Source organism: Mycteria americana, chromosome 12, assembly GCF_035582795.1.
Source record: "Mycteria americana isolate JAX WOST 10 ecotype Jacksonville Zoo and Gardens chromosome 12, USCA_MyAme_1.0, whole genome shotgun sequence".
Taxonomy (NCBI): Eukaryota; Metazoa; Chordata; class Aves; order Ciconiiformes; family Ciconiidae; genus Mycteria; species Mycteria americana.
Genome location: NC_134376.1, coordinates 4411879 through 4437933, shown reverse-complemented (window position 1 = coordinate 4437933; position 26055 = coordinate 4411879). Strand labels below are relative to the sequence as shown.

The following is a 26055-nucleotide window of genomic DNA, read 5'->3' as shown; positions in this document are numbered from 1 at the left end:
GCGAGGCCCCCGCCGCGGGGCTGCCCTCGGCGCCGCCGCTCCCGCCGCCCGCGCCGCCCCTCCGGTCACCCCGCCCCGCAGCGGAGAGCGGGGCCGCTTCTCCTCCCGGCGGGCCGCGCTCTCCGCCCTGCCCCGGCCGAGGCGGGGGCGCGCACGGCGGGGAGGGTTTCTTTCAGGCACCGCGGCGGGCAGCCCAGCGGGGCGGGGCCACGGCGCGGCCCGGGTGCGAGAGGCCCCGCGGGTGACGGCAGCGGCGGCGCGACGGCGGAGCGGAAGCTGCGGCCCTCGGCAGGTGAGCGGGGCCGCGGGCCGGGGCCTCCCCCCTCCGCCGCCTAACACGGCCCGAGCCCCGGCGAGCCCCGGGGGCCGCACTGGGGCTGGCGGGGCCGGGCCGGGCCTCGCCCGGGTTTTTAGCTGAGGCTGGCGGAAGTTGTTGCTTCAGGGTAGCCCGGAGTGGGGGAGGGGCGGCTGTCGTCTCACTTTGCTGAGGAGAAAAAATGATTTCTTGTGGCGGGGCGGAGGCAGCGCTCACCCCAGAGGCCGCATTAGGCGAGATTTTACCTCTTTCACGAGCTCCGTAAATCTTATTTTTATCATCGAAGAGGAAAACGGCAAAGGGGCACAGAAATCTTAGGAGCAATATCTCTAACAACTGTTTTCCTTTCGTTTTTTCCAGTGGTTCTCAGGACTTTGAAGCACCCGCACGTTTGAGCACAGGCAAACCCTCGTTCCCCCACCTTTTGCCTTCCTCGTTTCCAAGGCAATGCCCAAAGTGAAGAGGAGCAGGAAGCCTCCCCCGGACGGCTGGGAGCTGATTGAGCCAACGCTGGATGAGCTGGATCAGAAGATGAGAGAAGGTAAGCGGCAGAGCTGGGTGTCCCTGAAACAAGCTCATCCTTAGCTGTTATATAGATATATAACATATATATATATAGCTGTATATAGCTATATAGCTATATATATAGCTATATAGCTATATATATAGCTATATAGCTGTTATATATATATATATAGCTACATATATATAGCTATATAGCTGTTATATAGATATATAACATATATATAGCTGTTATATAGCTGCAAATATAGATTGACCTCTTTTATATCTCTGCCTCGCAGCGATACTGCAGACTGAGACTGGGCCAGCACTGGTTGCTTTTCTCTGGGTGTACCCAGGTTACAGAGCGCGGGTGTACAGCTTAGGGCACTCCATGGCCAAGCCCTGGCTGAAGCTCGCTCTTGTGCGGGGACGGGCAGTTCTTGTCTGTGCTGTTGCTCTGGTCTGACGAGCCAGGGCAGCCATGAAGTCACCTGCCATCCCAGTGTGGGTCACGTCATCCCCACTGTCTTTTCTTTTTCTGTTTTAATTTCTTAAAGGAGCTGTTCCAGGTCGGGTCCCTTTCATTTGAATCTTCTCACATTAAGCTCAGTCTTACCTCTGTAATGTATTAAAGTTATGGACGTTCTTGGAACAGTTTATTGCAAAGTGACTCAGGAGATAAGTTGGCCGCCTGAAATGGTCAGCTGAAACCTGGTGTTTGTGTTCTCTCCCAGCGGAGACCGAGCCTCACGAAGGGAAGAGGAAAGTGGAATCCCTTTGGCCTATCTTCAGAATTCATCACCAGAAAACACGTTACATCTTTGATCTCTTCTATAAAAGAAAAGCCATCAGCAGAGGTGAGGAACGCAAATGCTTTACCCCGGGCAGGGGAAAACGGAACGGAGCAAGATGTCCGTCTGCAGACGCGCCTGCACTGGGGCACTGGTGGGAAGGATCGGGTTTCTGGGGAGGGAAGACAGAGGGAAGGCTGGTGGCTGCCTGGCTTTGACTGCTAGTCAGTACAGCTAGAGTAACTCTTGACAGTGATTCTTCTAACGCTTCCCGGGAGCTACTTGTGATGGGTGTCTGCTCCTCTACAGAGCTCTACGAATACTGCATCAAGGAAGGATACGCTGACAAAAACCTGATTGCAAAGTGGAAGAAACAGGGTTACGAGAACCTCTGCTGCCTGCGGTGTATCCAGACGCGGGACACCAACTTCGGAACCAACTGCATCTGCAGGGTCCCCAAAAGCAAGCTGGAAGTGGTAAGGGTTCTCAGCTTATTCCTCTACTTGTCTGGACCCTTGCAGTACCCGGTCTAACTCCTCCCAGGTCAGGGACAGCGGAAGAGGTAGTGCTGTTCTTTTGGGTTATTTCCTCTAGTTCTAATATTTTCTGTCTTTGCTGGTAGAGCTGGTATTTAGTTGGTTCTAAAGTTACCGTCAGCTTTAGCACGCAGTCGTTTAAAGTCATTAAAGCATGGGAAACAACAGAAAACTAGACGGTAGAAACCCCTCCCACACAGACCCATTCTCTGCCTTGAGGCCTGAGCCTGCTGGTCTGTCTGCTCACCGTAGCCTGGCTGAAATACCCTCCTCGTGTTTCTTTTCCAGGGGAGAATCATTGAATGCACTCACTGCGGATGCAGAGGCTGTTCTGGGTGAAGCCTTTAGCCATAAGACTACTTTTTGAACTCTGAGGGATATCATCCTACACAATGGACTACTACTGCAATTCTAGCCACCTTTGGTGTGATTGGGTATTTCTGTATAGCAATTAAAACAGCAGCATATTCATCTGGACCATATATACAATGGTGGTTGTTCTGGAGTAGGTTTTTGTGTAGCCATTTATTTTAAAATAAAGTCTGCCTTCTTGAGAGAGTGGTGCGATCTTCTGGCAAAACATTTCTGTGCCCCTCCTCTCCTGTTGGATGTGTTTTGGTTGGTTGGTTTTAAGGTTGCTCTACATACTGTGAGGTGTTCTAAACGTGGGTTGTTTTTTAACCAGCTTTTTCCCTCTTTCTCAAATAACTGAATTTAAAAGGCTGTGGGGAAGGGAAATAATAACAGTTCTCAAAACTGCAGTCATGATTTAAGTTATCCCCTGATCTCGTGTAGAAGCAGCTAAATTTCCCTGGAACTCTCTGCTAAGGTTTGTAACCTGGAATTAGCACGTAGATCCATTCAGGCATGCCAGCAGTCTATAGACTTACAGGTCACGTGTTAAGTGCCCAGATACACACAGAACACAAGAAAGAGACAAAACTAGCACTGAGCTACACCCCTGTTAAATCTGATTTTGCTTCTCCCTTGTTTAGTGTGGGGTTTGTTAAACTACCACCTATCTAATACTCTGCAGTTGAAGGAAATTCCCTGAAAATGTATTTGCTTCTCTTTAAAACAAAGGACAAATATTTTATTATGTAGTTATCACAAGAACTGGGGTTCACGGAAATACAAAGCAGCTTTACTACAAGACGGTTTAAGGGAGCAAGTTCCATGTTCTTCCAGCACAAGGAAGATGCAGGACTTTGGCGTCCTGCTCACTGCTACTTCTGCCCTGGCTGCTCCTGGACAGTCTCTTCCTTATTGTCATCTACCGCACGTTTCACTGTTCTGTATTTTTCCCAGGGGTGAGGGGTCTCCTCTCCTGCCATTACTTTTAACCACCGATAGTAGTAGCCGCGGAAACCATCAATTTTCTCCAGGTATGGGTTCTTTGACTTATACTGCAAACAGAAATCCAACAAAACAAGTTTCTATTAGAAGAGAGCTCACCTCAATACCAGCACACAACAGCTACAAGCTGTTACTAAAGAAATTGTTATCAAGTAACTGTCAGCCAGATCGGACAAAGCCAAAGGAAGAAGGCTTAGGCAGATATCTACGTTTCCCCTCCTTCTTGGTGTCCTTCGCGATGCCTTCACACTGACCAGTTGTGGCTACTTACCCTGTCAAATTTCGGAGGGTACTGTGCTGCGAACTCCAGCTGGCGTATGATGACTTCATTGGGAGGCACCTGGTTATTCCTCATGTCTCGCAGGATCTCTGTGAGATAACTGTAATCCAGCTGCCTCACAGCAGCAGCGATGAGGGTGCTGTAGATATACTTGTTGGGAGTTACTCCAGACCTCTGGAAACAAAAAACGCTACAGTTAAACTCATTTATCTGCCGAGTAGTACAGGACAGAAGGAAAGGGCATACAAGCACTTTTCACACAAGGAGCAAGGCTCTTGCTCTGGAACCTGCGTAGCAGCTTCTACAGGGCCAGCACACCCCTTCCCATGAGCCCTCTCCTATCCCAGCGCAGGTATAGGACAGACCACCTGAGCTGGCACCTACTCTAGAGTTGCATGTTTTTGGAGTGAGAACACAACCGCTCACCACGGAAACCTCAGCAGGTCTTTTTGGAAGCATTAACGCTTCAGTTTGCCTCTTTCTGCAGCTCGAACCCTAAGCAGCAGAGTTTATTACCTTCAAATCTGAGAGTAACTGCAGTCCATCCTTCTCTTGGTGGCAAGCAATTGCCAAGTTACAAAATGTCTGGAGGTTAGGCGATAGTCCCCTCTTCACTAGAGCTGGCAGCACGCTCTGCAAGATACAAGCATTGACATCGGTTTCCAAAAAGTCTCACTGTAGCTTTCCAGATAGAGAGCTGAAGATGCTAGAACAGAATCCGTAACTACTTAGAAATTAACTTGAGTGCTGGTTTGTGGAAAACAGTGGGAGATTCCCAGTTTCTATTGCGGATAGAGAAACAGGTCTCACAGCGAAACACAAGTAACACTGGAGGCCTGAGACAAGTAGGTGGTGACAGGGCCGGTTCTGAGTTTTTCCTCACCTTTGCTCCTTCTAGGTCTCCCTGTTTACTCTTCTTCCTTATTAAAGTGTTAAAGAAGGTCACATCTACTTTCACTTTATGCTCATCTAGGAGTGCCAGCAAAGAGGACTCCGAGGGGCTTTGGGGTTCCACCAGCTCAGCCAGCAACGTAAATGTTTTAATGTTGGGTTCTGCATTGTCCTCTTTCATTTTATTCAAGAAGCCCTCCACATCCCCCATCAAAGCCAGTCTATCAGACGGTGTGGCCACTGTCCCCAAGGAAACCACAGCTGTGTCAGGCATCCTGGAATCCAGCAAGTTGGGCAGGTTGCCAAAACGCAGCTTCTGGCTTAGGCGTGGTTGTTCCTGCTCCATCTCGTTCTGGCCTCTCCTCATCAACGCTCCGGTCCTGCTGTGAGCTACGCTGGGGCTGTCAAGAGCAGCTGGTTCTGTTTCAGCCCGATTCACGTCTTGATTTTGTTGCCGGATCAGTTCTTCAGGCTGCACTGAACTCTCCTGAAATAATTCCTTTTCCATAGCTTCCACATCTAGCTGGACAGCAGCTGCACTCTCAGATTCCTTCTTCTTCTGATTTTTCACCTTTTCCTTCTGCCTCCCGGGTGCAAGCCTTAGCTGAGATGAGTTGTCAGGGGTGGGTCTGAGCAAGAGTTCAGAAGCCACGACCGGATTGCCTATTCCACAGTCTCTCGCAGCACGCAGCATCAAATTGTAAGTGTGGCTGTTGGCCTTTATTCCAAGTTTAGTCATTTGTTTCCAAACCTGAAAAGGGGAAGATGAACACCAGATGTACGTGATGTTAAATAACAGGAGCATTTCTAGCAGATTGTAAGCGTATCTACCGTGCCCACTGTTACGGTATCTACTTGCAGAAAAGGAGCGAGTTTACAGCATGACGAGGTGAGATGCCACTGGACAGTGAACAGCCACCTCGAGCTAGTACAGTCCTGCGAGATCATCCAGAGTGGTTTACCAGTGTACAAGACCTCCCGATGGAGGTCTGGTTTACAGAACTTCTCCTAGGAGGAGCTGAACTCCTCCTATTTCATCAGCTCTGAGCAACCTGCTGCCTTCTGTGCATTCAAGTGATGAGTTCCAATACAGAAGCCCTTTTTCCTCCCCACATAGTATATGCAGACAAACCTGTAAGGCATATCGGAAGCCATTTTCACTGTCCTTTATGCAGCTCATGAGAAGGAAACTGAAGGTCTCGGCTGTGAGAACATGGCCCTTGTGCACAATTTCCTAAAAGAGCAGAGAGAGCATTAAACTTCCCAGTTACCCAAACAGTCTGTCCCAGCTGGCTGCGAAGCTCAAATACGGCTGTTGTCTTCTGGGCAAACAGCAGCAACAAAGCATAGGGTGAACTCCCCGTGCTGCGAGCAGAACGATCGCTCCAAGAGAAGAGCAGCCCTGGAATGCCTGCGTAGATCCTAGCTTCTCCCTGATGGGAGCTACAGGGAACTTGAGGGCAGGAACAGAAATCCTTTTAGCTACTCCCAGACCGGCCCCTTCTGAGAAAAGCTGCTGTAAGAGCTTTAAAAGAAACTAGATATCAGTATATGGGTCTTCAAAATGAGGGATGGAGACAGACACAGCAGCTGTGAACCCCACAAAACACAACTGACCAGAGTTTTAAAGCCAACCTCTGTTTAAGGCTGTAGCTGCCTCTTTTTATGTACCTAAACTTAGTGTTTGGTATGTACCAAGATGATTTCATTGTACGAGACCAAGGATCAACTAAATATAAACACGTGATCTGTAATTACCTCTGCTGGAAATGAAACAAAAAAGTCTGTGCAATATGGCAACTTCCAGGAGCTTTAACCAGAGCAGGCTGCACTTGATAAGAGAAAAGTCACATATTTACCTTCAGTACGTCAAAGCACATCCTGAGATCCGAGCACAGGGCACAGACCTTCAGCAGCGCGTGGTAAGTGATCAGGTTCAGCTCTTCATTTTTGCTCTTTAGCTGCTGCCGTAATTTGAGCGCGCTCTGCAGGCCTGAGTCTTTCCATGGCGATTCGGCACAGGCATTGAACAGGGCTGTGTAAGTGGCCTCGGTGGGAGTTAAGCGTCGTTTTTTCATCTAAGGGAAGAGAAGAAGAATTGGAACTGGCTTTTTAGGAAAGGATTTCTAGAATTTCATAACTTGTTTTTAAGAGTTTCAGGCTAAGAAGGTACAAACACTAACTCAAAGGCATTTTGGAGACAAAGCAACGTGACCAAATGCTTGGAACAGTTTTAGCTTAGAAAACCCGATGAAGGTTTGAGAGGAGAGAACGTAAACCTACATCATTGTAGAGCCTGAATGCCTTCTTCACGTAGCCCACCCTGCCGCAGCCGCCAATTAGAACAGTGTAATTGCTTTCTTCTGGCTGCACACGCTCTTCCTTCAACATCTGCACCTCAAACAGCTCCAGAGCCTCCGCCAGCTACAGAAAAGAGGAAAATCCATGATGAGGCAGCAACAGAATCAATGACAATGGATATTGATCTATGCAGCTGTGGGCAGGCTGCGGTAGAAGTCCTACAGAGCACAGGATTCCTCACAAATTCTTATTTTACCTTTTTTCTGTAAAGATACTAAGCGAGAGGACAATACCAGGACAGTGTTGCGTCCTTCACGCGTGCTATTTAAAACCAAAGAAGAGAAGAGCTGGGAACAAACCTTGTCGTCCTTGATGAGGGCCTTGCATTTTAGGAAGTACCAGTACGGAGTGTTCTTAGGACCGCGCCGAAGTTTTCTTTCCGGTTCTTCCTCTCCCTCTTCTTGAAGCTTTAAATTCTGAAAGCGTGATGTGGTTTTGTGATAATATTTTCGAGAAGAAAATTTATGAGACAGCGTCCCGAACTCCACGTCTTCGCCTTCATCCTCATCCTCCTCCCCAACAGCCTCAGCGCAGCCGCCAGCATGGATCTCTCTCGGGTCGCTACCGGCCAGCTTGCGGAACGCCTGTGACGAGCTGAACGGCCTCCAGCCCGGCCGCGGCCCCTGGCCTGGGGGCTGGAGCAGGCGCGGCGCCTTCCCGGGCTGCTCGGAGCCACTCTCGGGGGCTGCCCACCGGCACCGCGAGGCGAGCGGGCCCAGGGGGACGAGGAGCCGCACGGACCTCATGCTGTGCCCGCGTCCCCGGGGCCGGTGCGGGCCCGGCGCCCGCCCTCGCTCTGCTTCACCTCAGCCGCGGCGCCTGCGCGGGCGGAAGGGGCGGGAGCGGCGCGCTCTGATTGGCGGGGGCGCGCGCGCTGCCCGCTGGGCGACGGGGTCAGAGGTGACTCCCGGCATTCCGCGGGCAGGCGGCGCGGGGCGGCGAGGTGCTGCCGCCGCCGCCTCCCCTCTCCTCAGGCGCTGCCGGCGCGGAGCGGAGCGGGCCGGGCCGGGCCAGCCCGGGCCCGGCCGCCCGCTGCCACCACCGCCACCACCATACCTCCCCTTCCTTCCCGCTGCCGCCGCCCCCCAGCCGCCACCATGCAGGAGCTCATCGCCAGCGTGGACCACATCAAGTTCGACCTGGAGCTGGCTGTGGAGCAGCAGCTGGGGGCGCAGCCGCTGCCCTTCCCCGGCATGGACAGTGCGTGTGGGCAGCGGGCGCTGCGCGGCTCCCTCCTCCCCGGGGTGCTCGGGGCCGGCTCTTGTCCCCTGTCCCCGGAGCCGCCCGCGGGGCTGGGGCCGTGTCGGGGCTCCCGCCCGGGAGGAGCCCGGGTTTGGCTGGGGTGGGAGGGTGGGAGGTTTCCGGGGATCTGGGCGCTTTGCTCAGGCCGTATCCTCTGATCCACCCCACTTCTGCTTTCCCTACGAAGTTTCTGTCTCAATCCAGGTGTTTTTCTTTCCTGCTTAATGAAAGCTGTAGGGAGTACCCAGCCAGGCTGGAAAATGAAAGTTGAGACATTATCGTGAATAAACGTCGCTTTCCTGCACAGTACTTTGTTATTTTTTTTAATTCCCTTTTGATACATGAGGCATTTTGATGGCAGGGAGACTCCATCATTAGGTATATCCATGGCCTAGTCTCTAAACTTTTCCTTCAGTCTAGTGTCTGACAGAGGTAGTCTCAGGAGACTCGTAGTTTGCTGAAATTTTCTGGCCGGGCTACTAAACTTGTGTTTTAATTTTGTTGAATGTTGTGATAGCTGTTGGTCAGGATCAGCAAGGGATAACACGCTAATCATTGTTTCAGGCTGTTCTGGTCAAAAAATATAAGAATGTCATTGCCAGGACTGTAAATACGACGTTCACTGACACGATTGACTTGACAACAGAGGAAAACCCAGTCAATAAAACCTATCTGCAAATTCTCCTTGGCGTCCCCCAAGGCGATGTTTATGAGGGCCAGACTTGAACAAGGAACTTATGTAGGAAAGTAAATTCCCCAAACTGAAATGCTGCTTTTCTTTTGGTGTTGAGGACCAGATTGTCTTTCTGGGGAAGGAAATATTTTAAAAGTTCATGCGAAACTTTGTTAAAATTAATTATATTTCTTTGTTCTCTCCACAGAATCGGGCGCGGCTGTCTGTGAATTTTTTTTAAAGGCGGCATGTGGAAAAGGCAAGTAATATTTCTGGTACAATTATACTCATGGGGGTGGGGTGGGGAAACTAGATTTTCTAGCACTGTCTACGGTACTCTTGTTTTTTGTAAAGATTAGGGGATAACCTAGATAGAGGATAGAACTGAAGCATGTTGGAATAACTGCAGCAATTGTGAAATAATGGTATTTTTTTAAGAAGTTGGGAGGTGAATAAGCAAAGCTACTGGTAAAGGAAGGCTTGCACTTACCACACGCAGACCTCGCTGTGGATGTGCCTGTATCAGTTGCTGTGGTTTGTGGTTGCCAGGATTAAGAGCTGGAGACTACGTTGCGTAGCTCATTAGAGGGTAACATAAGACTTGTCTGGAACTCCTTGCCACTAAAGGCTAAATTAATAAAAAAAAGTGATGCCTTCTGAGAACCCTCTTGCAGAGGGGAATGAAGTATTGCTGTTACCCTGTACCTTCTTGTGCGGCAGATTTTAATTGTTCTTTTTTTTTCCTTCTCCTTGCCCCATCCTTCTGCAGGAGGCATGTGCCCGTTCCGACACATCAGTGGGGAAAAGACAGTTGTTTGCAAACACTGGCTACGAGGACTGTGCAAAAAGGGAGACCAGTGCGAGTTTCTGCACGAGTACGACATGACCAAGATGCCTGAGTGTTACTTCTACTCCAAATTTGGTAAGGGGCATTGTAGCTCCTACTTAGCGTTCCTTGCTGGTGTGGGAGTCTGGTGAAGAGGATCCTGGTACATCCCTCTCATCCGTCTTCAGAGCATTACAGTTCTTCTGCGTCTGATGATATTGTTAGATTGTACTTTTTCAGATCTGCTTAGTCCTTCACCTTATTATCCCCCTAAATTTGTGACGTGTTGTAGATGCCTTCTCTCTCAAGAGCTTGTCCCTTGGGGGAAGAGGGGGGAAGTTCAAATTTTTACTGGGTTTTATGCCTTTTGTTCTGTTTTGGGTATGAGATGAGTAGGCTGAGCAGTTGGTCTTTGCATGACACTTATTTTGGGGAGTTGATGAGCAGCAGAGGGCATGGGGGTGCAAAACTTTTATGCACTTGCTTTCCAGCTCTGGAGATCTGGACATAATGAGGCAACTTGCTGTCAGAAACTTACAGTCTTGTAGGTTTCCTTGGATTGAGGTTAGTGCGCAATTTGTAGTTTCTCCACACTTCTGGTGCACTAAATGTTTGGTTTTTGTTATCATGACTGCTCTTTCAAATTTAGTTTCCGCATTGTTTTTAAAAGCACACATAAATAATCCAGTCTGGTAGAACTTCACTCACCGGGGGTGAGTCCTTGGTGTTGTTCATCTAGGTTAAGGCAGGCAGTAAGACTGTTGTGCCTGAACTTATAAATGTTGATAACAGCTTTGCGGGAACTACATGATCCAGGTAAAGTTTTGGGAGTCATTTGATCTCGAACCTGCACAATAGACTAAGAAGTGTGTTTGCCTTTGGTACAGGGGAATGCAGTAACAAAGAATGTCCATTCTTGCACATTGACCCGGAGTCTAAGATCAAAGACTGTCCCTGGTATGACAGAGGCTTCTGTAAACATGGTATGTGTCGCACAGTTGCTGCTTCTGTGGCTATAAATCAAGGGTAGGGTGTTGCTGTTCTTTCTTTGCGTGATCTGCTTGTGTACCTGCTTCTACTGAGTGCCGGGATATGTATATGTGGAACGTGAACTACTGAGCTTTGTGTTGCAGGTCCCCTCTGCAGACACCGACACACTCGAAGAGTCATTTGTGTGAATTACCTAGTAGGATTCTGTCCAGAGGGGCCTACCTGTAAATTCATGCAGTGAGTATGTTTCCAGGCTTGCCCTGTAATCCTGTGTTTCCTCTGTAATCTGGTATATGCCAAATGAGGGTGCTCCAGTGCTTCCCAATGGCTTTGGAGATTTGGCCAACCTTTAGTTTCTTGTACCAATTTGAGGATATGGGGCAGGGCCTCTTCAGGGAGTTACCAGTAAGACTCTGGAGCGGTGATCACATGCCATCAGTGCAGTGGGATCACATGGGTTTATATTCCAGAAGACTTCACGGGTAGAGGATACTAGATATACTACATACTGGATTGTTGTTTTTGTATACGTGATTGCTGAGCGTCAGAATGCAAAGAGAAGTGGGGAGGGGGAGGTCTGTTTCCTGTGAGCCGAATTTAATTGGCTGAATGCCCGTTTTGTTGTTTGGAGTTATTTGACTGAGCTGATGGTAGAATGTTGGCCTATGGTTTGAGAATCAATTTTCTTGTTTCCATCTAAACCAGCCCTCGGTTTGAACTGCCAATGGGAACCACAGAGCAACCACCACTGCCTCAACCGACACAAACACAGCAAAAGGTACACGGTTCCCCTGCCTCCCCTACACACCCACCCTCGCAGCATTTCCCACAGTGCTTTAAAAGAGGGTATATTGTCTAGTGGTCAGAACTGGACACCTGGGCTCTTGGATCTGGCTTGCTGGAAAGCCTTGGAGAAATACTCACAGAATGAGGGAAACCCTTTCCTAGTTTACAACAGGGTGTGCTATTCTTTTGTAATTAAGAACTTGGAGACAAATCCTAATAAATGGCAAAGCACTGTCCCTTCTCTCTCCTCCTCCCAGCCCTCTAATGTCCACCATCTGATCACAATGGACCGCTGCTGTCTTCATCCTGGGACTGTGGTGTTTTGCTTTGTTCTGTTTCTCCCCTTGCCTTGGTTAACCTTCTCAGTCATTAGTACTGTCCTCCAGCTCAGAGGCGAGCAGTGGCAGTTCTGTTGCTTGGGGCACTGCCTGGCAGGGGGGGTGCTATGCAAGAATTAAGCAGTGAGCAACCCCGAGTGCCATTATAGTGATGAAAGCCCTACAATGGCTCCAACTTTACATGGAGATCTAGTCACAGAACACTCCCACGTTACATAGAAGCACATCATACGTGGTTGTGCAGCAACTTGCCAGTTTTTGTAATCTACGTGACATCTCTCAGTGATGGCAATGATATTTTAGCAGCCTAAACCTACTCTTTAAATTTGCTTTCCAGAGAAAAGCAGGATCTCTGGGCTTTGTAAGCCTCAGTGCTTGATTTCTTCTCTCTGGTGCTCCAGCTGGCAGAGCACCCACACACAGATTTGGAGGAAAATTGATCATTTGATATATGGGGTGCTCTTTTCCCTTCTTAACAAAATAACAACCATCAAGGTCTTTATCCTTGGTGCACTTAACGAGTCAGAATTCTTCTCCTAACCAACAGAGGACACCCCAAGTCATCGGAGTTATGCAGTCTCAAAATAACAACACTGGGAACAGAGGACCCCGGCCATTGGAGCAGGTCACCTGCTACAAGGTAATTCAGAGGGGAGGGACAAGGAGGGAAAGCAGAGGGTACTAGATTTGAGAGGTACAGAGTGCATGTCGCCTGGACTACATCATGCTGCTGGTTGCTTGTCACGGGCAAAGGAACAGACTGTTGTGATGAGGGGTGTTGGTCCTGCAAAAGGTTTTTTCACAGTGTGAACAGGTTCACGAAATGTGCACTCTGCTCAACAGACACTGCGTTTTGCACGTGGATACAGCTGTGGGAATTAGCATTGAGTTCTGAGGCCTCTAGGTTGCTGGCTTGCCAGCTCCTGGACTTGCTGTGACAATTAAGGCTGCTGTACGACAGACTTTGCTTGTCTGCTAATAAACAGGAAGCCCTACCACAATGACAGTTAAAGGAGACTGATGAACTGTACATTTCAAAATAAGAGCTAATATTAGTTTTGTGTCATGAGTTAATTTGCTTATACTTGGTGATTGTAGAAAGATTCTTTTCTCCCCTCTTAGCATGAAAGGTCCTTGCGAGTAACAGAAATTGAATATGCAAAGACTGTTCAGTATTTCAGCTGTAAATGCGCCCCGTCACTGTCAAGCCAAGGAATGAGCTATTTACCTTGGTTGCTCATTGAGGAGCACCGGTACAACTTTGACACAATTGAGTTTCGATCTCTGGTTATTTTTCCACAAAAGCCCCAACCCTAGCCACTAGAAAAGGGCAAAGAATCTTCCTGTCCCATCAGCTTTGACAGTTACATCGTTGTACATGCCAACTTCTGTGCCTTAAGTGCTTGTTTGGGTAAAAATTACTGTGATTGGACAGGGATATTAAGTAGCTGAATCTATTTCACTGAAAACCTTTAACAGCTGCTTATTATTTTAGCTGGAAGTAAATTACATATCTGGAGAATGCCGTAGCATCAGATACTGGCACTTCTTTCCGGGCTTGAATAGCTTCAAGGTGCAAAGTCATGAATCTCTTGTTCAGATGCACTTTTCTCTGCCTAATTCAGGATAGCTGATCAGGAGAGTCCCCGTGTGTCTCTGATGTAGTGCATATCAGATGGAGTGGTCTTGGAAGCCGCAAACACTGAAATTCTCCTTGTGTGTTACAGCCCTTTGCTGTTTGTAGTGGTGCGCTGAGAGCCTCTCTCCTTTGTAGTGCATTACAATAACGTGGCGTCAGGTTGCTCCCAGCACAGAATCAGCTTTTGCTCCAAGGAGTAGAAATAGCCCATAAATCATGGCCCTTGTGACACCATGTTTCACTTCACCTGCTAAGTGCTGCATCTTGCATACGCGGAAGAGCTTCCAAATCGGAACAGTTGAAAGCTACCTTAATAAAGGCAGCTAGAGGAAAAAAGCTGTAACTGTGTAATAATTCCTCTCTCTCTTTCTCTTTTAGTGTGGTGAAAAAGGTCATTATGCCAACAGATGCACCAAAGGACATCTGGCCTTTCTCAGTGGACAGTGAAAGCAGAACGAAGAGTGCAAGGGAGCTATTAACACTGAGAAAAGGTTTCTGCCTAGCACTATGTCTTGAACTATTAATCAGGTTGTTTTTTAATGCCATTACTGAAAGAACTGGTCAGAGGCTGGCTGCTGCTAAGCAACATTTTTGTAATTGTCCACAACTTTTTTTTATGTTTTAACCTTTTTAAAATAGATTTTGGCCTCCGCCTATTTTCATTGAGCCCCACTGAAAGGTAGATCTAAAAGCCAATAGATATGCAAACCCCTCACCGGTGCAGCACTCTACGTAAACGCATCTTACGCCAGTGTTTCTTTAAAGTGTTTTCCTTCTACCACTTCTCTTTGGAGAACCTGCAGTGTTTCAGCCCTCCCTGTGGAAGCAGGAAGACTGACTGGGAAAACTAATACTTGAAATGCCTTCCCTTCAGTGAGGAAGCAGGGATTCTGCTGTCCTGTAGCTCTTAAAAAGCAAAGTCATGTTTCCAGGTCCAGCCTGTTGTAGTCGGTAAGCTTGTCCTGGTGGCTGACTTAACGCATCACGTACATCAGGCTGTAAAACTCTCGTCCACTTGCTTTGTTTCTGTGCTTCTTGCTATACTGAAGGTTAGAAATTAATCTTCTGGGTGAGAACCGATCAAGGGGAGAATCAATTGGCATCTCTGTGGTTAGCCAAACAATGAGGAACAGTGATTGTAGGAAAGCCACATCTGTGCTCATTTTCCGTTTGCAAAAAGCAAGGAGGGAAATGAACACGGCTCAAAGGGTAGGAATAGAAGAGCCTTGCCTCAGCACCCCCGTCATCCAGCTCACACTGAGCAGGTATTTCCATAGCCTAGAGAAGACCAAGAAGTGGAGATGTATATTCTTATGGAACACTGCTTTTAAAAGTGGTAGAGCATTCTTCCGAGAGCAATTTTTGCAAGCCAAACCCCATTCATTTTGTGAGAAGACTATTTCAAAAGGGCCAATGATAAAATGTGAATTAAAAAAAAAAATTGCACCTACAATATGAGCCTTATTGATTCTAACCCATCTCTCATTTGCTGACTGCCTTTATACTTTGTTTTTATGGAAATGTACTGATGGAAAAAGCTGGCTGTGAATTTATTTTTTTTTTTTTTTTTAAGAACAAGGTAATATGACTAGATTAAGAGAAGTGACCAGAGCCTATGTTGGTTTGAATGACTGCGGTTATTTCACTGTGGAGAGTCGGAGTCAGTCAAAATAGAAGTTTCAGGTCTAAGTGACTATGGTATGACGGACCGTCAGATGCTTCTGATAACACGTTGTGCCCCCAGAGGCTGAACAGCGGCCAAACTACGAGATGCGTTATCTGAGTGTAAGTAGGCACGTGGAAAGGGAACTACAGCACTTCTGTGTCTGGCTACCTTCCCCGTCTAGTTCAGGAGTTTATGGTCTTCACTACCCAAACAGATGTTTTCCAAAACGGAAAGCCTTCCTGTTAGCACTGAAGCTCTTGAGAGATTCTTCGTAGCCCTTAAGAAGTGGTTTTCATTCTCCCTCCTATTCGGAGAAGGATACTGCAGTTCTACCTGCAGTGCCCAGCGGCAGTTTCAAGTGTCAGCAGGTAGTGTTGTGAGAGGGGGGTGCCCTTGCTTAGAGGGGTGCACGAGGAGGGTCATCGGCTGGGGCCAAACCCACAGGTGCTGCTTTAAGCTGCATTTATGCACGTAGTATCTCCTGTGACACTTCTCACCACTGCATTTAAGTCAAGTAGCAAAGTTTTCCTTTAGTTTAACTTCACGGACCTTTGTTATATTAAAGGTCTTTTAAGCTTAAAAGGTCTTTTAACCTTTTAAGGTTCAGAATAACCTTCCAGCTTCTTTTAGTAATGAAACTAGGTGGAGTTTTGATAGAAATGGGTTATCAGAGGTAAGAAGCATTGCAATCCCAGTGACAGATTGAGAGTTGCAGACCTCTTTAAAGCTCAACCCATCTCCTCTGAGGCAGCGCTCTGCAGTGATGGAAAAATGCCCAAACACCTACAGTCTGCGGGTGACAGCCTGACTGAGAACCAGAAACGCGTGCCCACACCAACAAGCCTCTTAAAGCTCTTAAAACTTAAAGCTGTTATTTCAAATCAAATTATATCCTTTCAGCTAGTTGCCCAACCTGTACATAATGGACATTAAGAAGCAGTCCAATGCTTTCTACTTTTATCAAACAGTTAAATAGGAATAAATTGTAATAGTTCCCCCAGTTCATAATGCAACCCAAGTAGCAGATGCTTTCCCAACCATCTCTGAACTTCTCCTTGAGGGGTGAAGCTCTAAGAAGACAAACTCACTTGCACAGTACAATTAACAAGTCGGTTATGAGAATGTCAGCTCAGTAAATGTAAAGTGTATGCACTTTATTATTGGTCATAATAGTACAGATTTTAATATGAATAGTTCTGATGTCTTCTGTCAAGATAACTGTTCCAGTAGCCAAGGCTGTTCAAGAGCTGCACCTTCATGCTTCAGTGGTACTTCCTGTGGCGGTCGTGCTCTGTATCATTCAAAGAAAACCAAGTTAATTTTACTGAAGTCACAAGAAAAAAAACCACCACAACTTAAATTACAGGAAAGCAGGCACTCTTTAAAAAAAATCTGAGCATGCAGTTTCTAAGTACTGTCAGGTCAGACAGGCAACAAGATCTGTGCTTTCTTCATCACCAAGAAAATATTTGCCATCTGATAACTTACTAAAAGCATTCAAGTTCTTCATAGCTAGAAAAAGTCTGCTTGCCCACAGTCTGGGATTCAAGCAGCAATGGTCAGCAGAGTCTTTCATTTTATTTCTAAAAGCAGCAGCGGATTAATTGTTTTTATTGCCCCAAGCAATCTTCCAAGCTGCACTATGCACATTGAGTCTTTTACTTACTCAGGTGACTGTAGCTCCAGATGTAGCTGACAAGAACATAACCAGCAAGCACCATGCTGATACCACCGATGCCCCCTTTCTTGACGTTGATATATTTATTGTAGTATCTGTCGTGACCTGTGTAGGAGACAAGTTTTCATAGCAACCACATGAGTTGCGTATTTTTCTGTGTCAGGAAGAAGCAGCCCAGTTTCATAGAACTTAAGGAAATTGTTTCTAATGAAACATCCGAGGGTCTCATAAGCAAGTCTGAGAGAAGCGAACCTGTGTGTTAGTTAAGCAAGGTGAACTCAAGTTCATAGTGTTAAGACTTAAAAAAAAAAAAAAAAGGAAAAAAAGAGCCATTTATCATTTTTCCCTAAACATTATTGTGACTTTCATGGGCTCAAGCTGCTTTGCAAGTATCTAATTCTTTCATACTAGTGTATATACATTATGTAGATGCTTGCATTTGATATTTTGTGTTTAAATCTACCTGAATGCCATATCTGTATCTATCGCAAAGGGCATCAGTCAAAGCTTTTGCCAAGCGATCTATAAAAGCCCTGTGTCCCTTCTTATCTTTAGGGATCAATTGCTTTTTTAAATTTATTTGTGATGTTGGGAAACCTCAACATTTTCAGCAAATAGGTTCAGGAGTCAGGTCACCGTATTTCCTCTTTATACTAGAAGGAATACTGAAAACAAACCTCTGGTGGATAAAGCCCACGCGAGAAACAAATTTACAGATGGGAGAACGATGCAGCACTGTTCTGGGAACGCAAAAATGGCCTTGAAGCGGCCCCTGTACTGCCGGGTCCCCCCTGCCACAGCCACAGCCAACATCCACTCCAGCTACCAGAGATTCTTATGCACTGATCCGCCTAGCTCCGTCAGGAGAGGGGATTCACGCCCTCCAGGTCTTCGCCGGCCGAGGGGGTGCGGAGCTGTACCCGCAGGGCGGGCAGCCCCGCCGCGGGCCCCTCTCAGCCCCCCTCACCTCTTCGCAGGGCCCCCAAGATGCCGCCGGGGGTGAAGTCTCTCATGGCCAGCCAGGTGGGCAGCTGGCCCAGCTTCACGTCCAGCAGCTTCATGTCCTTGAGGGGAACTGCGGCACAGAGAGAGACACAGCCCGGTCAGGGGGGAGAGGGGAAGGGAGGGAGCCGCGGTCACCTTGGCGGCCCGCCGCACTCACCCGGCGGCTGCGCCATCTTGCCGCTGCTGCTCTGCGCCGCCGCGGGGGAAGCCGGGAGGGGCGCGCCGCTGAGGCTCACGGGAGGAAGGTCAGGCGGGAACCCGGATGTTGGGGCGGGTGGCGACGGGTTGGCGCCATGTTGGGCGGGTCGCGCGGCTCCCCTCGGGACAGGCCCGCGGGGGAGGTGTTGGCCCCGGTGTCGCCTGGTCCCCGTCCCATCTCCTCACCGGGGGGGTCGGTTCCCCGGTGGGGGCTGCACACGCTGCCTTAGTTGCCACAGGCACTGCGTTGAGGCCTGTGCCTGTGGAGCCCTGTCATGGGGCTGGGGGCACCCTGAGGGTTTTTCCCTCCTTGTCCCGCTCCAGCAGGTCTCCTCAGTGGCCAGGCCCCTTGTCAGGGGATGCCGGCCCATCGATGCCGGACGACTCATGCAGGGTGTCCTCGACCCATGCAGGGTGTCCTCCAGTGCCCCAGGGCAGGCCAGCACCTTGCACCGTATCCGCTGTATGTTAGGTGTCAGGCGCCAGCGCTCGCCAGTGCTGCAGATTGTGAGAAAATAGCAGAGAGAGAAAAAAAACCCCAAGTCTTCATCAGCTTGTCACAAGACTTCATCAGTAGTCTTTTGGGGGCTGCTGATGTCCCATAAATGAACCTCTTCCAGTATGCTATGAAGAAGTTGCAACTTAACACTGTAGATGTGTGTTCACAGATAGTATATACTGCAACATGCATTTAAATTCGTTATCTTACATTGTAATGTAAGAAGTGAAGACTTCTCAGACCTCTTCCAGGGGTCACCTGCCCTCTCCTGCAGTCTTCTTAAGGTGGTTTCAAGGTGAGAGGAGGAATGTTACGACTGTGTTTTTCACAGGAATTAGGTGACAGATGAATAATGTATTGTGTGGTCCCATTTCAGTGCCCACCCAGGACTTCTCCCTGTGGGAATATGCTGCGTTTTACTACAGCTCCTCTGCAAGGATGTCAAAGGCAAAAGTAGAGGCCAGGCCTCAGTATATGGTGGAAGTAACCCGCATAACCAGAGGAGGTAACGTATGAGGATGTGCAGATGAAGACTCCTTTTGTCTTCCTGCGATAAGAAAGAGCCACCCAGATTTATTTCATGTTGCCCACGTGTCTTTCTGGGGGATTTAGTGCACGCAGGCCCCAGAAGGACCACCCAGGGCAGACAAAACACCTGCAGAGCTGGCCATGGTGGGACGCGGGTGGGCGATGGGGGGGAGGACTCCAGCAGGTGTCACTCGCACTTAGCGGAATGGAGCTGCTGGAAAGATGCTCTCCGTTAGTCTGACCTCTAGAGGTTTTAAATCGTATCATTCAGGTTCATAAAACAGTGTCAGGTTGTGGTGTTGTTTATTGTGCTGAATCTGGAAAGCAAAGTGATACAGCAGTGGACAGGGAGCAGCCATCCACCGCTGTTTCTGACAGGTCAGCCAGGACCCCAGACTTCCTAGATATTAAATCTTCATCCCACAGAGGACTGTTAGAACGGATCAGAATCGATGAAGACTAAATTAAGGACACTGAAGGGGGCCCACAGGGCTCCTACATAAACACTGAGCTACTAATCTCCACAGCTTTTACTTTTCTTAGGTCGCAGAGTCTTATTCCACATACCTTCCTCCTGCCACTGCACGATTCTTGCATTATTTCTTCACCGAAAGGGTTGTCAAGCACTGGAACAGGCTGCCCAGGGAAGTGGTTGAGTCACCATCCCTGGAAGTATTTAAAAGAGGTGTAGATGTGGCGCTTAGAGACATGGTTTAGTGGTGGACTTAGCAGTGCTACGTTAATGGTTGGACTTGATGATCTTAAGGGTCTTTTCCAACCTAAATGATTCTATGATTCTCTGATTCTAATCTGTAGGGTTTGTGTTACCTGGTATTAAATGAGTTGAGGCATGGGACCTCTGTTGTCTCAAGAGATACGGTACTCTGTAATGCATCTTACTCAAGAGGCCGGTCTACATGTCTAGCTTCAGCCTCTATTTTACTGAAACTAATTTATTTACATCGAGTAGTGCTCTCCCATAACATAAAAATAAATGCAGAAGGAATAGATTACTGCTTGTTTTTTCTCTTTTACTTATTAACAAAAAGTAGGATTAGGAAGGTATAGTGTGCCTGATCACTTGAAGAAAGGGTTCCAAATTTAGTCCCTGTTAAATGGGTTAAAAATCCTTTTATTAAATTAGCCTTTATTTTATTATTGGACTTTACCGGTAACTGTCATTTTATTGCTGAAGTGTCCCCTGATGAACTACCATGTGGCTTTTTTACAGTACTTGCATAAAAGCATGCTTCAAACTTGCTTCCCTCATTCTTGCAAGGCAACCTATTGTTTTAAATAGGATTACTCATGCAAGGCAGATTAATTCACCTACAGGAAAAAAAGCCAATGGCGGGTGCCTCATTTTAAGGAGTTCCCTGCAGAGCAGGAGAGCACATAGAGTTGCTCAAACTGCTTTTAGCAAGATCTGGGGAAATTTGGTTTGTTAGGGTAGAAACGGAAGTCCATAACAAGGATACATCTCCAATGCAACTGGGGGCAGCAGTGACCTAAACCTTGGTCTGAACCGCCCGCTCTGGAAGACTTAGAGAGGAATAGTGCTGTTGTCTTCATGCCATCTTAATCCTGAACCAAGCAGGAAGAGTTAAATGGTTCAGATGTGCGGGAGGTTTTGCTGCACGCATTTCCTCCCTTTGACCTGTGGTGCCGGCCAAAATTCAGGGTCTTGTTGGTTGATCCTGATCGAAGGAGGAGTGATGAAGAAAGGTATTTCTGATGTATTTCTGTTTGCTTACAAGAATGCTCACAGCCCTCCTTTCCTGAACATAGAAGAAATGACGCAGTTGAGAGGCAGTTTCCTTGCTTATAGCTCCAGACCTGCTCCAGCCAGCAATGTGGCCCCAAATCCCTGTTTCTTGTATTCAGTCCAGGTTTCATATCAATGATTGTTCAGGCTGTTTTGAAGTTTCCGTTCCCTGCCTGTTTCAATATGCTGTCTTTCTGTATCCTCCTCCACCTGAACTGTATTGTCCATCCGCACATAACCTTCTTTCCTTTTAATATTCTACCCGAAACTGTCCTCCCAGAGCCTTCAGGTACTTGAGCAATCTTGCATTGTGGGTGGAAATAGACTTAATGTCTCCTTCAGCTACCCTAAATAAAGGAATGCAGTTAAACCTACCAGTTTCAAGAAGGTTTAACTCAACCTATAAAAATAAAAGCCTAATGGAGTCTTGCCCCGAGGTTTTCATCTTACTGAAGACCCCTCTAGAAAATGCTGTGAAGTTTATAAGTAATGGCATGGAAATAATAGGGAGTACATCATTCAAAAACCCCAGAGTATTTTGCAAAGGACGTCAATGGATACGAAAGAGATTTCCTTTTTCCGGTAGCAGCTGTAACAAATAATATTGCAGCTTTCAGACCAAAGATTCAGTTGTGGCCTGAAAAGTTAAGTAACACTCTTCATTAAAGTTGCTGAAAAGGAGAAGTAAAAAGCATAGCACAACCTCCTTCAAACTGTAAGATCTTAGAGGCTGGGATAATTTTCTCGTTCTCTGTGCCACCCTTTGAAAACTCAGGGTCTCACTTGGGCCTGGTGGTCAGTGATACTACAGTAATATGCAGACACAGTGTCCGTAGGTGTGTAAAGTAGCACAGAGTGGCCTTCAAGAAGGTCAAGAGACAAGGATTTACCTAACTGATCCTGCGCCCACTGAAACTGATGACAAAGCACCCAGTGCTTTTAATAAAGGATCATACCTACCCAAGTGGACAGATAAGGTTCTGAAACATACGGTTCAGCATAGGATGCTTCTTGGCTCCTAAACGCTTATTTCAATCTGATGTCTTCCCACCAGCACAGGTTAAGCAGCTGCAGCCATCAAGGAGAAAGAGAAATCATGGGCTACCAGCACTTCCAGAAGGTCAATGGAGAGATGCATGTTTTATCAACCGGTAATTTGGAGAAAAGTTATGGTCCCAGGTAGCTTGATCCAGTCTGTTATTTTTTAATTGCATGAACAGTTTGATGTGGTGAGAACAGTGCAGCTGCTCAGCATAGGTCTCAACCTCATTCACCTAAAAATGTGCTTGCAGTGGAAACCAGAATCCCGAGTTGAATAGGATGAGAAAGGGGTGTGGAGTTTGGAATCTCTTCCATGGCCAGACTTCCTCAGGAAAATGGTGAATTGCCTTGCATATATAATACTACCTAGGGTCTGACCCAGCAAAAGCAGCTGAGAGAATTAACCTATGATTGTAAGCAGATTGCTTGCTCTGTGTTATTCTAGAGCCATTTTCCTTAGTCAACCTCAAAACACTTTACAAAGGAGATCACTTACCAATGATTAATAGTTTAGCATGCACATGGTTCTTTTCTCCTTCACGGCACTTGAGTATCGACGCATCTTCATGCTCCTCTGATAAAATGTGTAAGTTAATGTTATGATTATCTTTTCAAGTGGAGAAATTTGAGCCCTGTGTTTAGGACTGGGGATGGGGAATTCCTCCCTCCTCTTTTGGTCCCATCTTGCTGGCCGTTGCTTGTATCTAGTGTCAGTTGCAAAAGTACCTTATTTTGTAGGTCTTTGATCAGCCTACTGGTTAGCTAAATATATACCTGTGGGGAGATAATTACATGCTATCAGTAGTAAAGTGTAGTAAAATAATTTACGATAATTAAAACACTTGCAAAACTAAAGCAGGCATTTGCACTAAGATAAATCTGCTGCAGCAACAGCTGTATCTGAGACTGCCTGCTTTCCATAGACAAACATGAAAATAAAGCCAGGGACCAGTAGAAAACAGTTTCCTCATGATAAAAAGAGGAAAGACATGTACCCACTGGAAAACCATGGTGGTATCAGTACAGAAGGGCAGGGCTGAACACATCTTCCATCTGTGCAAGCAGATCTGCGTTCATGAGCATGGGGGAAGATTTGTGTGATGAATCCCATCTTACCGATGTGTCTGTTTGGTGAAGTGTGAGTGGCCCAGCAGGAAGGTTGTACAAACGGGCCTCGTATTATCGGGGGAGGATTTGGAGATTAATTAAATAGTGTGACAGAGGCTTAAAAAAATCACCTTGTTACCATCTTTGAATCCACTGTCAGTTCCTTCAGCACGATCCTTGTACTTTTCCTCTATTCCCACATTTGCATCTGATGAAAATACTCAGCACTTGCATAGCCTTGCGTGGAAATTGTCTGTCTGACCTTCGCAGCTGAAGCAGTTGATGGCTATTCTCCCTCTGCTGGCTTCTGTCTTGGAAGAAGCTCAGTTGCTGACATGGATCTAATTCAGACCAAAGGCACTGGTGGGTTTGGGACGTTATCGTTTCCACAGCCCTGTGGTGCCCATTGATGTTGCTTCCTACAGTTCTCAGACCACAGCCAGTCTCCAGCAACCCAGTGCACCTCCCCATTGAGCGCTTCTGGAAGGGCTTGTATCGCAGGGTTTCTCTTTCTTCCTGATGGCTGCAGTCGCTTAACCTGTGATAGCGAGAAGACATCAGACTGAAGTAAGTGCTTAGGAGCCCAGAAGCGCTGCTGTTTCATTGAGATCTCATTCATATTTTTTTTTACCGGTGGGTGAGCTAAGCATCTTCGTAGAAGACACAAAGGAATCAGGAGGTTTGTAGGGCTGCAACGGGAGATCCACAGCTCAGCCCCCACCAGCAAATTGTCTCTCACTACCTATGTAGCCCAGGCCTTCCAGTTTGGTACTTGCACATCTAGAGAGTTAGACATGCCTCTTTCTCCAATCAATAGATGCAGACACCGGTACGGGATTCACGGCTGTGTTTGATTAGTTGGTGAGTGAGTTGGTAAGATACCTGCTCCTCCATCTGTTCTCCCTTTTCTCAGTGCTTCTCTGTGGTGCAGCGTGGATGCACCTGCGTTTCTTTGCATCATTCTCCCCCCGCACGTATCTCTGTGTTTTTGTTGTCGTACTTCACTCACAAATGAGTGATGCTTTGCACCCCCTCCCCAACTTGCACCACATCAAATTCTAGCTTTTTGCAAGGTAGTGAAAGTCGCATAACAGATCGGTCTAATCAGGCTTGCCCAGTGGCCATGTTATCCTATACGCTCGTCAAGAAAGGAGCTTAAAGCCAGGGTGAGAAAGAGATTCCTCTCTAAAGATCAGCTAAGAGTCGGGTGGGATTTCAGCTATGCGACTCTGACATTCAAGCAGGGCACATGGGCACCCCCCTTCCCTCTCCTGCTCTGCAGCGTGAACTGGGAGGGACCGCAGGGGACTGGGACGGGGGAGCCAAGCTGAAGCAGGAAGTATTCAAATGTATTTCATTTCAGGGTGACCTTTAACAGGTGTGGATTTACTGATGGGGAGGGGAGAGGGAAGTAAGCAAGGGATTAAGAGGACTTTACCCTCCCTCCCCTTTAAGCACCAGCTTGCACAGCATTCCAGTACTGTGAGATGCAATTTGTGGCTGTATGGCTTTATATCTTCTGCCTCCCTCGGTTCTGGTCAGGGTTGTGGCTGCGCTGGCCTTTAGCAGTGCTGGGGATTCAATAGATGGAATACGTCTTGCGGAGACAAGGCATGCTGTACTGCCAGGTCTCTCAGATATAAACCTGGGGTGTGAGGTGGGGGAGAAAAATCGTCTTCTTTTCTGCAAGAATTGGGATTTAACCTATAGTGGAAGTGCAATTCAGGCAAACACAAGGTGTGTAGTACATTCCCTGGGTGACTTTGCCTGGAGATCGTCTCGTCTTGTCCTAGTGCTGCTGCATGCTGTGGAACAGCTGCTTGCCTCTAACCCAGTGTCTGCTGCAGTTCGGTGATGGATTAAGGCAACTCTCCATTTTCCTTATCCCTCTCCGAGGGGAGTTGTAAAGTTTAATTAATTACATTTTGTAAAACATGATGAGATTCTTGGATGATAAATGCTACACAAATGTAGAGTATTTTTTAATGAGCACTGTATGACGGCTGCAACAAAATGCTTGTTTAATCAAACCGATCTGAGCTGCACAAAATCCTCACCCTGCTGCTATCAAACAGAAATGTTGCCAAGCACTCTGTCTTTCATGGGCTATTTGATTTGAGGGTCCCAAGGCGTTTTTCAAAACTTCAACAAAATAAAAAGGCAAGGAGTATATGTATATATCTGTATATTATAGATCTTTCCCTTTATGTATGCGGTTTACATTATATAACAATACCACTTAGCAATAGGGAAGGGAAAGATCAGTTAACAGCGTGGTTAGATGTCATGTCTGTGTGGCAGAGGTATGTATACCTGCTCTAGTTTTGCCTGGCCATGTCAGGCACCAGAGTTCTGGCACCATATATTTTGTGTTTTACAAGTTTCCCACAGCTGTGGGTATGTGAAATCAGCCTGGCTGCAGCTTCTCTGGTACTCCCTCCTAAGCAAAGGAGGTTAAAATGAAGTCTGGGAATGTCTGTCTTTGTTGCACACCACAGTGTAAGCCTACTCACAGAACTAAAGGTAGTTTCCATAATGAAAATTTCAGCCTACTGTAATTGCAAGCAGAGTGCCATTTCTTTTGCTGGAATTTGGTCAGGAAAAAAGAGAGTAATTTCATGAGCTAAAAGACCTGCCTTGGGCTACTCGGTGGCTAGGACTTCAGCCTTACATTTCCTCCAGAAAGCTGCTTCTGCTGTTAATGGAATGCTGAGGCGTCAGATCACCGGTGAACAGAGGAGAGATACGACTTGAAGAAGCACTTAAAGCAGAGCCTGGAAGAAGCAGTCTATAGATTTCCATCCAGTGATGACACAACCCAGTCCTAGCCAGCCTTTGGGATTCAAGGATGCTCTCAGCAGAGGCTACTACGGTTTCTGGCACTGGTGTTGTGAGACTGAACTGGTGGCAGCAATCAGTCAGAGCCCCCTGTACTTCATCTGCACTACCGTTTCCTTAAGACTGCTGCTTTGCAAAATTTGCCTTTTCTGGGCCTTTTATAATCTCTGCTCCTTTTGGCCAGCTGGAGTTTTCCTTAAG

At 47.3% G+C, this 26055-nt stretch overlaps 4 protein-coding genes across 5 annotated transcripts; 2 read left to right on the top strand and 2 right to left on the bottom strand.

Annotated features, from left to right (window-relative positions):
- Positions 1-43: 43 nt before the first annotated feature.
- On the top strand, positions 44-2701 carry BUD31 (BUD31 spliceosome associated protein). 2 transcript variants are annotated; one of them, XM_075515352.1, is made up of 5 exons: positions 44-292; positions 677-857; positions 1555-1677; positions 1921-2087; positions 2436-2701. In XM_075515352.1, the coding sequence occupies exons 2-5, from the start codon at positions 764-766 to the stop codon at positions 2484-2486; spliced, it is 435 nt and encodes a 144-aa protein (XP_075371467.1). In that variant the 5' UTR covers positions 44-292; positions 677-763; the 3' UTR covers positions 2487-2701. The 2 variants fall into 2 exon arrangements, with proteins under 2 accessions (XP_075371467.1, XP_075371468.1); XM_075515353.1 differs by lacking the exon at positions 44-292 and adding an exon at positions 556-577.
- A 507-nt stretch (positions 2702-3208) lies between these two features.
- On the bottom strand, positions 3209-7815 carry PTCD1 (pentatricopeptide repeat domain 1). The gene is made up of 8 exons (XM_075515347.1): positions 7335-7815; positions 6958-7098; positions 6534-6752; positions 5807-5908; positions 4667-5425; positions 4300-4416; positions 3775-3957; positions 3209-3553 (listed from the first exon to the last, which is right to left on the bottom strand). The coding sequence occupies exons 1-8, from the start codon at positions 7779-7781 to the stop codon at positions 3374-3376; spliced, it is 2148 nt and encodes a 715-aa protein (XP_075371462.1). The 5' UTR covers positions 7782-7815; the 3' UTR covers positions 3209-3373.
- Positions 7816-7933: 118 nt separating this feature from the next.
- Positions 7934-14169, top strand: CPSF4 (cleavage and polyadenylation specific factor 4). Its single transcript, XM_075515349.1, has 8 exons — positions 7934-8235; positions 9159-9209; positions 9720-9872; positions 10664-10759; positions 10910-11003; positions 11472-11544; positions 12438-12530; positions 13908-14169. Exons 1-8 carry the CDS (start codon positions 8133-8135, stop codon positions 13974-13976), a joined length of 732 nt encoding a protein of 243 aa, XP_075371464.1. The 5' UTR covers positions 7934-8132; the 3' UTR covers positions 13977-14169.
- A 2137-nt stretch (positions 14170-16306) lies between these two features.
- On the bottom strand, positions 16307-18114 carry ATP5MF (ATP synthase membrane subunit f). Its single transcript, XM_075515354.1, has 4 exons — positions 18036-18114; positions 17841-17948; positions 16862-16978; positions 16307-16486 (listed from the first exon to the last, which is right to left on the bottom strand). Exons 1-4 carry the CDS (start codon positions 18049-18051, stop codon positions 16458-16460), a joined length of 270 nt encoding a protein of 89 aa, XP_075371469.1. The 5' UTR covers positions 18052-18114; the 3' UTR covers positions 16307-16457.
- Between the last annotated feature and the right edge of the window lie 7941 nt (positions 18115-26055).

Bases quoted from the DNA above. Each gene is read 5' to 3' on its own strand.
- BUD31 (XM_075515352.1), top strand. From the start codon at position 764: ATGCCCAAAGTGAAGAGGAGCAGGAAGCCTCCCCCGGACGGCTGGGAG. The intron at 1,678-1,920 runs GTGAGGAACGCA...GCTCCTCTACAG, and splicing joins AAGAAAAGCCATCAGCAGAG to AGCTCTACGAATACTGCATC. The intron at 2,088-2,435 runs GTAAGGGTTCTC...TTTCTTTTCCAG, and splicing joins CCAAAAGCAAGCTGGAAGTG to GGGAGAATCATTGAATGCAC.
- PTCD1 (XM_075515347.1), bottom strand. From the start codon at position 7,781: ATGAGGTCCGTGCGGCTCCTCGTCCCCCTGGGCCCGCTCGCCTCGCGG. The intron at 6,753-6,957 runs GTAGGTTTACGT...CTCTTCCCTTAG, and splicing joins CATTCAGGCTCTACAATGAT to ATGAAAAAACGACGCTTAAC. The intron at 4,417-4,666 runs GTGAGGAAAAAC...TGTATCTTGCAG, and splicing joins GAGACCTAGAAGGAGCAAAG to AGCGTGCTGCCAGCTCTAGT.
- CPSF4 (XM_075515349.1), top strand. From the start codon at position 8,133: ATGCAGGAGCTCATCGCCAGCGTGGACCACATCAAGTTCGACCTGGAG. The intron at 9,210-9,719 runs GCAAGTAATATT...ATCCTTCTGCAG, and splicing joins AAAGGCGGCATGTGGAAAAG to GAGGCATGTGCCCGTTCCGA. The intron at 10,760-10,909 runs GTATGTGTCGCA...TTTGTGTTGCAG, and splicing joins CAGAGGCTTCTGTAAACATG to GTCCCCTCTGCAGACACCGA.
- ATP5MF (XM_075515354.1), bottom strand. The intron at 16,979-17,840 runs GTGAGGGGGGCT...TCTCCTACACAG, and splicing joins CTTGGGGGCCCTGCGAAGAG to GTCACGACAGATACTACAAT. The intron at 16,487-16,861 runs GTAAGTAAAAGA...TGAATGATACAG, and splicing joins CTGGAGCTACAGTCACCTGA to AGCACGACCGCCACAGGAAG.